The following is a 12,345-nucleotide window of genomic DNA, read 5'->3' as shown; positions in this document are numbered from 1 at the left end:
GCTGTTGTCTGCTCTATTGATGGTCGGGTTGTTATCGCTTTGACACATTCCCCATTTTCTTTCTCAATTTTAATAATGGACTCTTTCCTTCCTCATTCCTCATCTATTGATTTAAACTGAGCACTAGCCAAATCATGAGTGTTGAAATTAGCGTTTAACACCAATAAATCAATTCAGAGATGTCCTACTAAGGCTGTCGTACCATAAAAACTTTTATTACACAGCTCACATTCTAACTTATATCTACTTTTATAAACTAATTAATGTCATTAAAACTAAACAACGCCATGTTTGTTTTGTGACTCTGTCGTATAAACCACTTATTAAAAAAGAAGAGGTGGAAGAGAGCCAGAAGATCTTCCCAATGCAAAAAAAAAACAGAAAGGGACCTCTTCTGGTTCACTACCGAAGATAAAAAAACACGCCCCAGCTGCTGGGTTCATTAGCAAACAGGAGTATTTTTATACATTTCAAATGAGTTATACCTTAATTTTCATTATCTTTAAAACGTTTAAAAGTTTCAATGTTACACCATCAATTCAAACACTTTAATGATAGAGAAGATGATAACCTCCCTTTAGTTAAAGAAATCGGGAAATTTCCAGACTAAGTCCGAAATCTTGAAACTATAAGCCTAAATAATTTCTGACTAAAATGCAAAACACAGAGAAAATTAAGGTAAGACTACGGGAATGAGATCTGCTGAGTTCTGCACTCGTAAAGTTCCCCCAAGTGTAGCACAGGCAATATTTGGGGAAGGTCTAAAAACAGGACAGATAAAACCAGGACAGTTATGTTCGATACGTTTTTATCTGTAACTTTTGTTTTACTCAACATATTGATAAAATTTAAATTGCACAATAAAGAACATGGTATTTACTTATATTATTTGCAAAAAATATAAAAATAAATAATAATTAAGTTAAAAAAAATCTGCCAGGACAGTTTAATTTTATCAAAAAAATGGCTGAAATTGCCGAGAAAAGTTTACTTATAATTGAAATATTTTCTCCAAAACAACTGTCTGGCATAATATTTTTGTACGATTATAAAGAGAATGAAATATTCATTCTAAAAATCTATAATTTAATATTTTTTTCAGCTTTTAAAGGTAAAAAAATCTGCCAGGACAGTAGCCTTTCACGTTGGAAATTTTGTTGAAATTATTTCAAAATACAAATACAAAGTTAAATATCTTCTTCAAAATATATGTCTGGTAAACAAATGTTAGTTCATTGGAAAGTTTAGAATATAAGCTTTATGAAAATATAAAATTATATGAACTTTTATGTCATTAACACCAAAAAAATCTGCCAGGACAGTAGCCTACTCCGCTAAATTTTAAGAAAAAAATGGCTGAAATTGTCGAGAAGAGTTTACCTATAATTGTTATATTTTCTTCAGTACAACTGTCTGGCATACTATTTTTGTATGATTATAAAGATTATGGAATAATCTTTCTAAAAACCTATGATTTAATATTTTTTTCGTCTTTTAAAGGTAAAAAAATCTGCCAGGACAGAAACCTTTTACGTTAAAAATTTTGTTGAAATATGTTCAAAATCAAAATATAAAGTTTAATATGTTCTTCAAAATAAATTTCTGGTAAACAAATGTTAGTTCATTTAAAAGTTTAGAACATAAGCTTTGAGAAAATATAAAATGATATGGGCATTTAATTCATTAACGACAAAAAAATCTGCCAGGACAGTAGCCTACTCCGTTTGAATTATCAGCTGGACATTAGCCTAATATGCTACATGTTTTATAAATGGCAGAAATAAACATTATTTTTAATCATAAATAAAATAGTATATTTATTAACTTATCTGGCTTTTTTAAAAATGATAATTAGGACTAAATCATTAAAAATAAAACTACAAATTGAAAACAAATTTGCCAGGACAGTACTATTACATAGGAAGAAGTGAAGAATTCTCAAAGATTTTTTTTTTATTCTATTCAAAGTTTTCAGTTTGAAATTTATCCGTGATAGAGTCATTAAAGTGAATATTTCTAGAAAACATATTATATTGGTGTGGTTATTAAAACACTATTTGTTGATTTAATTCGATTTCTATTCATTGTATCAAAGGCAGAAGATATATATCGGAATTATGTTTTGACAGTAATAAAAACTTCAAAGTCACTGATAGGTGTCAAATACTCAAAAGGTGTTTATTCACTAATAAGTAATGTGTTTAGAGCACAGGAAAGTGTCACTTTTTTATCCTTATACATAAAACTGAAGAGTTTCCAAATGTTGCATTTTTTAACTTCTTTTTGCAATTTACACTTTTACATGTTTTCTAATGAATCAAATTTGCCATGCACAGTCACAATTCAGTGCATTCCACAACACTAGTTAATCTTTTTCAAAAAAAAAATTCACGAGATAATCTATACTAGTTCTAGTTGTTCTACATGTACCCAACCTGAAAAACTTGTAAAAACAAAATTATAGAGCATTTGCAATTGCGAATATCCCACAATCTATTGCATTAAATTTTATCTTTAAATATAAAATCAATTAGTTTTCCTAAAATTAAAGCTAAATATCTTCATTACCACACACTCGCTTTACGGTTGACATGACAGAATATACAAATACACAGATTCGATGACAGATCGTTAAGTTTAGCGCGTGCCAACTAAAAATTTAGCTATAGGACGACACATGGGACACTTTTTATGAGATTCATCTATTATCGAATGAATATTTTTATCTTTTCCCAAAATTTAATGCTAAAACTTAACAACGAATTATAACAACAAAAAGTAATAATCTATTCAACTTTCGATTTTGATTTGAAACAAATTTGTCCACAAGTTGAGACATAATAAGTAACTGTCCTGGCAAATTTTTTTATTCACTTTTTTTTTTTTTTTTAATTTTATGATTGGGTCTAGCTTTTACTTAATGGTAGTATCAAAATTGTACTTTAGACAATCGCAAAAAACAGAAACTATTCCAATCTTATATTTAAAAAAAAATAATTGCGTTGTTAATTTCTGCAATTAATTCAGAAATTTAACGGAGTAGGCTACTGTCCTGGCAATTTTTTTTGGCGTTAAGGAAATAAATGTCCATATCTGTGGGAAGTCCGAGATTACTCTGACGTCTAACGGCTGTGTTTCCAGACAAGCTGGGGCCGTGGGACGTCAGAGCTGGTCCCATATCAAAAAGTGGATATTTGCCTGTCCAAAATAGATGTGCTGCTTCCTCCCTTCTGGTGCCAACTGTTGGCCTTGGCATTATATAAATCGGGTATCAATTCTTTCATTTTCATTTATCTCTTCATTAATGTACCTGTCACCCTTTAATTTCTCATACATATGTAATTAGACAGTTTTCACAGTGACCCATCGATTCAGACATTTTTACTTTTATTTTCAAAAGGACGTCAAGTTATGAGAGACTTCACGAACTCGAGACTCAAATATGCAAATATTTATACTTTTTTCACCTCCTTCATAGGACAGGAGATCGGTATTAAGCATTTAGTGCCAACCACAATAACAATCGGAAGCTCTCGAACATTTAGATTACTTGCATCGTGAATGAACTAGGTGTTAGATATTGGTCATTTGCATAAATCGTCACTGTTTTCTCGTGGTCACGTGATAATCTTTGAAAATAAAAGTAAAAATGTCTGAATTCTTGAGATTCTTTGATATGCTTGAATCTAAACATGTTTTTGATAATTATTGGGCCAGTTTTTAATGAGGTCCAAAGGGTCCAAAATTAAACTTTGATTACATTAAAAATTGAATATATTTTTTTATACGACCGCAAAAATTAAAAAAAATTTGGTCGTATATTGGTATCACGCCGTCGTCTTCGTCATCCTAAGATGAATGGTTTCCGGATAAGAACTTTAGTATAAGTTAATAACAACCAATAAAAATTTTACACAATGTTTGTTACCAGAATAGTAATGTTAGGATTGATTTTGGGGGTTATGGTCCCAACGGTTTGGAAATTAGGAGCCCAAAGGTGCCAAAGACAAGTATTTATCTAGTTTCAGGACAATAAGTTGTGTATAAGTATTTTAATTGCTCTGATATTGTACCACAATGGTCATACTATAAAGTAGAAGGTTGAGATTTATTTTAAGGGTTGTGAGGCAAACAGTCTAGGAATTAAGTGCCAGAAAGGGGTCAAAAACAAGCATTTTTGTAGTTTCAGGACAATAACTTATGTATAACTGTATGGATATCTCTGAATTTGTACCACAAGTTTCCATATAACGAAGGGAAGGCTTTAATTTAGTTTGGGGTTAATATCCCTGAACATTTAGGAATAAGGGGCCAAAAAGATGCATTTTTCTAGATTACAGGCAAAAAATTGGGTTTAACTGAATGCTAGAATGGATCTCTCTTTAATTATGCTACAAGGTTTCTTACTACAAAGGAAAGGCTGGAATTGAGTGTTGGGGTTCTTGCTCCAAGGTGGGAGGCGGGTTTCTGAAACTTTCAATAAGTGAGGGGTCAAAAAAGAGGTCGAAATAAGCATTTTTGTAGTTTTCAGTCAATAACTTATGTTTAAGTGTATAAATCTCCCTGAAATTATACCACAAGTTTCCATACTACAAAGGGATGGTTATGGGGGGTGATGGCTCAAATCATTCAGCAATTAGGGGCAAAAAAGGGGGAAAACAAGGGTTATTCTGGTTAAAGAACAATTTAGACAATTTAAAAGCAGTGTAAGGGAGGTAATGCAATTAAAATTTAAAGAATACTGTTATACAGTGAAACCTGAGTAAACCGAACCCTGATAAAACTGAATTTCACTTTAAACTGAACAATTTTCAAAGTCCCACAAAATTTCCCTATCAATTAACGTTAATCTGACCTGAAAAAACCGAACGCTGTCAACACCGAATTCCGAACGCTTTTTAGAGGCTCATTAGTACATGTGTATTTAAAAATTACCTGTCAAAATCGATCGATAGCAATCAAAACAAAAGAGTATTTTTAATTATTTGCATGATTTAATTAAACAAACACAGGATGACAGAGTATCCCCGAGGATAATTGCGATTTAATGAACTAATTAGCATGTTTGTGTCTATGTTTGATTTTTTTTTGTAAAGAAACGTTAAACTGTTCCGCTGCCCCTTTCCCCGAAAAGGACAAGAATTGAACTTTCCCTTAGATCAATTAAATGCTTGTTACTCAAATATTTACGGCCACAAATTGGTAACTGCCATTCAGTAGCTAAACTCTTTAATTAAATAATAGTTTTAAAGCGTTTCACTGGATTAAGAAGTCGTGCAACACAACAAGGTCAATGACTTTCAAATTATATTTACGGGATGCCGGATTCCCTTTAGAGGCCCTATATATATAATTCAGATGCTCCTGCAGACTTCCGTTAGCTATTTATCAACGATAAAGTTAACCTGAATAATTTAGTCGTTATCTTCCACTGATCTACGAAGACTACATCGTGTGGGAGAAAATCGGACACGGAAAGGGCTTGAATTATTCGAGTTAGGATAAAGTCCGAGAATAAACTGGACCCCTGCTGTTGTTTCGCTCTTATCTTGTGGCAAAGTATCAATCTGCGGGTGACCAGTTTAGTCCGAGAACTCGTGTGTACAGATAATTTAAAATGACGATATCTCGATCAAACTACGGAATCGTCATTTGACAGTGACTGACGATCTGAATTGGTCAGTGAATTAACGGTTGAGAAAATAATCATAAAAAGCAAAATTGCTCCACGTCGGACATCATTGAACGATTAATCCCTTTACACAACGAGGATCGTGATTGACGGAGTGGCGTTTGATTCATATATGAAAAAAAATATGTCTATCTTCGTTTACCTAAATTTTTATATTAACATCTAAATCATCATGAAAATAAATTATCGTCTATCGTCCCTTGTCAGTAAGTGCAACAATTATTTTGGTGTCTACTTCCGTTTACCTCTTCAATCCGAACACCTGTGAAAACCGAAAACAAAACGCAAAGTCCCGTGGGTGTTCGGTTTGGACAGGTTTCACTGTATATATGTTTGATTACTTGAATACCTCCCTTACACTGAATTTAGATTTTTAACTTTTGGTCTCATTTTCAAATTGGTCTACATTAATTTTTTAATTATTTTAAAGTTGTGAAAAATATATTGTTTTGGCGAAAGAGGTGGAGAAAAAAATAATTGACCCAGGGGAAACCCTGGTTTACACTACTAAATTCAATCATTGTCACATTGTTTCCTAATGTAGTATTTTAATCAGCATGACTTTATAATCAGATGACAATATCAAAACTAAAAATTTAGACTTAAAATAAGGCATATAGGTACAGTTTCCAATTTGTTAGCCGGCATGACATAAAAATGGTGAATCAAAGAATTCAACTTTGTTAACAACTAATATAGGACAATGCTGTTGATTAAAAATTACTTCATTCTAGGCTCTTTTGTTTTCCAAATAGCAGGAGGGGGTCAGCGACAAACTGAGAATACTTTGCTGGTGCCAGGAAAATAGAACATAATTATCTAATATTAATATTTTAATTTGAACCGCAAAATTTTATTTTTATATAGAAATGGCAATTTTACCAGCACAACTTTCAAGTGAATTTGTTATTTTGCTAGTTCTTTTTAAAGAGAGCAATTTAACCAATTAGTATATGTATTTCACTTTTAAAAGTATGGTATGTTAATCTGTAAGAATTTCTATTCAGGATAGATGTGGCAACGATAGGATAATTAAAATTCCTTACATATTTTTAACAGTATCAACTAAAAACTCTTTGGAATGATTATTTAACAATTGAGTTGGATGAAGTAATAAAAGTATATCATGTACATTTTCAACAGATTTGTGATATCAGTCTTTTGTTTTGAAAATGATAAAGGCTTATATGTCATGTATGTGTTCTATATAAACTAGTCTATTGTTATTTCTAGACAAAAGGAAAAGAGTTGGTAAAAAGAAACAAGGATGATAACCAGGAAGTTAAAAGCATGGTAGTAGTCAAGCATTCTACAGTACCTGTGTCAACAGCCTTTTCAATTTTGCAACCTTCTACAAATCTTAATGTACCACCATCAAATTGGCTGAGAAACTCTTCAAGAATGGAGAAAAATATATTTGATTTTACATGGGACAAAAAGGAACACTCTCAATTTTCAAGGTAATATTTAGTGTGCTATTTTGTTGGTACATGTATTAACCCCTGATGCAGTTATATTAATGATACTGTTAATGTTCATTTAGCTGTTAGATTAAAAAAAATCCTTGGGAATGATGATCATGATTAATTGCTTGCCCTTTTTATAGGGTCTTCTCCGATTTTTAAAAAGGGCTTGTTTTTAATCTATCAGCTAAATGAACAATATGAATTGAAAGGGATAAAAATCTTATTTTTTTGGTGAAAGAGGTTTCATCGAACTAAGAGTATTTGCAATAAGTCAATTTTTTTTTGACACCTCTTTCACAAAAAAAACAAGATTTTCATCCTTTTTAATTTATTTTTTCGCCTACTAACTTAAACATATTTTTTGTTTTAAATTTTCATGTACCACAAGAAAATTATGATATACATTTGTACATATAAATGTAAATGACAGAATTTGTCAGTTGACTCCTTATGGGAATTGTGCTTTACCAATATTTTGTGTTTTTGTCTAATGTTTTCTTGAAAACTATAATAGATAAAAAAAAAAAAAGAACTTTTAGCAGCCAAAATAATCTTCAAGACTAAGATCTTCTATTTATTGTCAATTGTCAATATACTTCTTACAGAAGTTATATATATTGCCCTTTTAATAACTATTTCACCAATTTTTGTATTATTTGTATAGTCATAAGATACTATGAACTGGACAATTTGATAATTAATTTAAGCATTGTTAAGTAAGTAAGATCTACAAATAATTCAAAATGATAATAACAATCATGACAATGCTTGAGACAATACAAAATAATACTTCATTAAAAAATATCTGGATATAAATTCTACAAAAAAAAGGTAAAAACAAGTTACACAGAATATTTACAAAATTAATTTTTTTGTAAAAAACAGAATACTGTATTACCTGTACATTTGTTTAAGCTTACTTTGTCTTCTTTTGTAGTATCGAAATGGCCAATAATGACTTAGACTTGACAGGAGAAGTGGATGTGATTTCAAATTCTAATGTAAGTACTTCGTATACTTGTTAATCATCTCTCTGTTGTTATCTAACCACTGAACATATTTTCTGTAATCAGTAATATATATGTAGGACGCAGAGGTGGGATGGGGATATGAAGTGTGATGATCAGGCTGAAGTGCGATGGTCCATTCACTGAATGAGATGGTTTATTTGACGCATGATGGCTAGTGTAAAATTAGACTTGTAATCATTATGAGAACTAGATTTGTTTCTTAGTTAGTTCCTCGTTTACCTTAAAATTGTAATGAAAAGAGTCTATATGTGGACCCATTAAAGAATGCCACGCTCCATTGTTCTTAAAAAAAGATCTGTGTGCAGATTTCGCATAGAAAAAAATCGCTACAAAATGTTAATAAATCCTACCTGTTTTCTGTTGTATTAAAGTTTATAACATAATTACATGTACAAACCCTGCATCAACTTAGAAACCAATGCTTTAACATACAAATTGACTTACATATATCGACATAAAAAACATTGAAAATATTATTTGTGTAGACCAACGCACCTCAGCATTACCACCATAGCAACTCAGCGTAGCTATCAACAAGAAAGCGTCACAATGCCACCATCGCACTTCAGAGTGATAAAAAATGCACCAGCATTCAACATTCACACATCAGCATGACTATTGCGGTTTTGAGTTCCATCATGGTTCAGAGTCCACATGTACATACCTGTCAACTGACCCGTATTCTGAAAGTGTGACTCGAGATTTTCACAATTTTGCGGGATCACTGGGACACCCGCCGGGTCATTCAATAACCTGCAAATTTCGAAAATGACCCGTTTTCACCTGAATTTTTTAGCCTTCAGATATCGATTGATTTCATAAGTGATTTTCCTTTGAAATACCGGCAAATTCGTAATTCTTCATGATCAGGAAGTTCAGCTAGCTGTGTAAACTGTCAAATTAAGTGACCCGTGATGTGCATGGCTTCAATTGACAGCTTTGGTGTCAAACACACTGTTAATTAACACCAATTACCATAAATAATTTGTGTATTTCACGGTTGGTTTACACTGGAGTTACTTCCTCTTTTTTGTCACCATTCAAAATTGTTCCTTATATTTACATTTTTGGGGTAAAAAAAAATTAAATTTAAAACAAATTGAATGCAAATACATATTAAAATATTACTTTTCATTATTTTTCTACCTTAATACAATTATAAAATAATTAGTTGAACATTATTTTTTTCATCTGTACTTCCTTAAACTGTTTAGCTTTATTTTATTATACTCTAATTTTAATGATGTGAAGTAATAATCAGACATGTAAGGGCTGTATAGTAAGAGAAATACCTTCATTTGTAGAATATAAACTGAGAAATGATGTTTTAGGGTGAAGATGATATTAGGCATGTAATGATAGTCTAATGCAGTACATTGTATGAAATGTAATGAATATCAATAAGAAAAGGAATTAAGGCAGTGTTTCACAGATTTATCAAAAGATTTAAGTGCAATGAAATAATAACTAATAAAATTCTAAATTACTTAACCATGTGAACAAATTTTGGGAGCTGTTTGATTTAAATAGTAAATGTTCCCTTAATACTGAAATTCAGCTCGAAAAAGTTTGTACGCGTTATGATCTGAGATTTCATTCTTCAATGCAGGTCTTAAACTTTCATGCATGATCTGCATTTTCATTGTCACAGGTTGACAGGTATGCATGTGTACTTGATATATTCTGCATGTTCCATAATTGAAGATATATATATTTTAAATAACAACTTTTTATAAATCTATTCACCATTATCTTATAATATCTGGTTTTGAAAGCATACAAGTGAATCTAAAAGTTACAAACTGACAAAAATACCTGTGTAGTATACATAACTGCACACTTGGACATCCATAGTATGCTGTATTTCGAATTCAACAAAGCAAAACACTAATGATTTAACTTAATACTTGCTGTGTTATCTATTTTAGAATATAAAGAAGATTCTAAAGATGCCAGTGTCTAAAGGACATATAAGTATGATGGTTCATCGGATCGGGAAGACTTTACTAATAGATGAATTTGATGTACACAAACATTTACTAAGACAACAACAGGTGATAATGCTCACAGGATAGTTATTTATGAAGTATCTGAAAAATTGTAAAAATGATTCTGATTAAGGTTTTCAAATTAAAATAAATATGTTGTGAGTCTGATAAAAGTTGTTGAAGCAGTGCCAGGGGAGTTAATCTTTGGTGTTTATTCCAAATTTCATTTGATTTTCATTCTTTCAAGAGGATGATTTTTGGAAAGATTGGAACTTGTTCTAATCTTTCATAAGAAACCAGCCTCCCTAACAACAAGTAGAACAGGTTAGATACTAAATATTCAAAATGTATACACTCTGAAATATAGTTACCTATGATTTTCATATCAGTGAACATATGCACATATAAACTGAAATTTGGGTATAAAAGCTCTATTAAAGTTGTAAGGTAACTAATTTGACTTATTTTATAGGAAAGTAACGCAAACTTGGTAACTAATTTGACTTATTTTATAGGAAAGTAACGCAAACTTGGTACTGTGAGTCAAGTGGCTGGTACCTGGGCCAATATGAAAAATGCCATGTAATAATCTATAATTATTTAAAAAAAAGAAAAAAAGAAAGAAAGAACAAGATCAATTTTGATGAATGAAAGAAAAAATAATATTTAATATTAAATAACAATTATCCAATAGAAATTCTATACACTAATTTATGATTTATTTACATAAAACTTATATACTGAATACAGAATTTAGGAGGGTCATTAATGCAATGTTGTATTTTTCAGGATGATTGGAAATGGTTGAGGGAATTCTATTATCAATCTGTTGCCAAAGAAATGCAGGTATCATTAAATAAAATTAATTGTCTTTTGTAAGATTATATAGAAAGTTTTTTTTGCTATATTTAAAGATAGTATGCAAATATCCTTATTATAAATCATGTTTTAATAAAAATGGTAACATTTATGCTTTTTATATACCTATCTTTTAAAGACAGGACATATTTTGGCATACCTTTGTCTAATAATAAGAAGCTGTGGTATGATTGCCAAAGAGACTACTCTTCACAAGAGATCACATGACACACAATAAACTCCTATTGGTAATTGTACAGCCTTCATTAATGAGTAAAACCCATAACACATAGTTGGCTATAAAAGGCCCTGAAATAACAAGTGTAAAACTATTCGAACGAGAAAATGAAAGGCCTCATTAATGTACAAAATAATGAACAAAACAAATATGATATACAGGAACAAACATAAACCACTTAACTTCAGGCTCCTAACTTGGATCAGACACATACAGGATGTGGCAGTGTTAAACAAGTTTGAGGACCCACCAACCCTTTCCTAACCTGGGACAGAGGTGTAACAGTTCAAAAAATTAGAAAAATCAGTTGAAAAGGGTTTAACTCATCAGACCAATACAAAGCAGAAAGAAATCTCACAGAATAGATGTGGCAGTGTACTTATATATCGCCTCAACAAAAAGACACTAAATACAGATCATAGAGTACTGGCATTTTCTGACAGCACGTTCAAAGCCAATAACAACTAATAAAAAAAAAATCATGCATCTTGAAATAATAACACTTAAACAGGTTTGGCCTTTACAAAATCATGAAACTTTAACTGTACATATTAAACCACTTTACAGTATTATACTGTTATTCTTTTTTTTTTTTATGTTTATACATAAACATGTCTAGAGATTTGTGGAGCAATACTAATAATTATGTATGAATAAAACAACTAATATTGTATTGACAAATATTTCATAGCAACTGATGGCCTTCCTCAGTATCAATCTAATTTTCAAATGCAATAAAGCAATATGAAAAATTGCTTAGTTTGTTCTATTGCAGATACAGATAGGTGATATTTGATATAAGTATGCTTATACACTATAAGCTGTTTAAAGGTGCATGCAAAACATATATATACAGTCATAAATATAACTCTTCATTAACTAAAAAAATCATGCTGTTTTTAGGTAAGGTAGGTTACCATGAAGTTATGATCACTTCAATTTCGATGTGGGATTATATATCAACTGCTGGTTAAATAAGTAAGCTCTATTTTCCTGTTTGAATGGTTTTACATTACTAATTTTGTGGGGCCCTTTATAGCTTGCTGTTTGGTGTTGAAGGCTGTACCTTGAC

General features: G+C 31.0%; 1 protein-coding gene across 1 annotated transcript in view; it reads left to right on the top strand.

The window, feature by feature from the left end:
- The first annotated feature begins 541 nt into the window (after positions 1-541).
- The window catches only part of LOC143072404 (erythroid differentiation-related factor 1-like), a 41,635-nt gene continuing 29,831 nt past the window's right edge, over positions 542-12,345 (top strand). The window contains exons 1-5 of the mRNA XM_076247315.1: positions 542-678; positions 6,926-7,152; positions 8,096-8,159; positions 10,118-10,243; positions 10,967-11,023. Coding sequence (XP_076103430.1) covers positions 655-678; positions 6,926-7,152; positions 8,096-8,159; positions 10,118-10,243; positions 10,967-11,023 — 498 coding nt within the window. The 5' untranslated portion in view covers positions 542-654. The remainder of the gene's footprint in view (positions 679-6,925; positions 7,153-8,095; positions 8,160-10,117; positions 10,244-10,966; positions 11,024-12,345) is intronic.

Source organism: Mytilus galloprovincialis, chromosome 4 (assembly GCF_965363235.1).
Source record: "Mytilus galloprovincialis chromosome 4, xbMytGall1.hap1.1, whole genome shotgun sequence".
NCBI lineage: Eukaryota > Metazoa > Mollusca > Bivalvia > Mytilida > Mytilidae > Mytilus > Mytilus galloprovincialis.
Note: the sequence above shows the minus strand (reverse complement) of the source record. Positions and strands in the feature narration are given on the sequence as shown.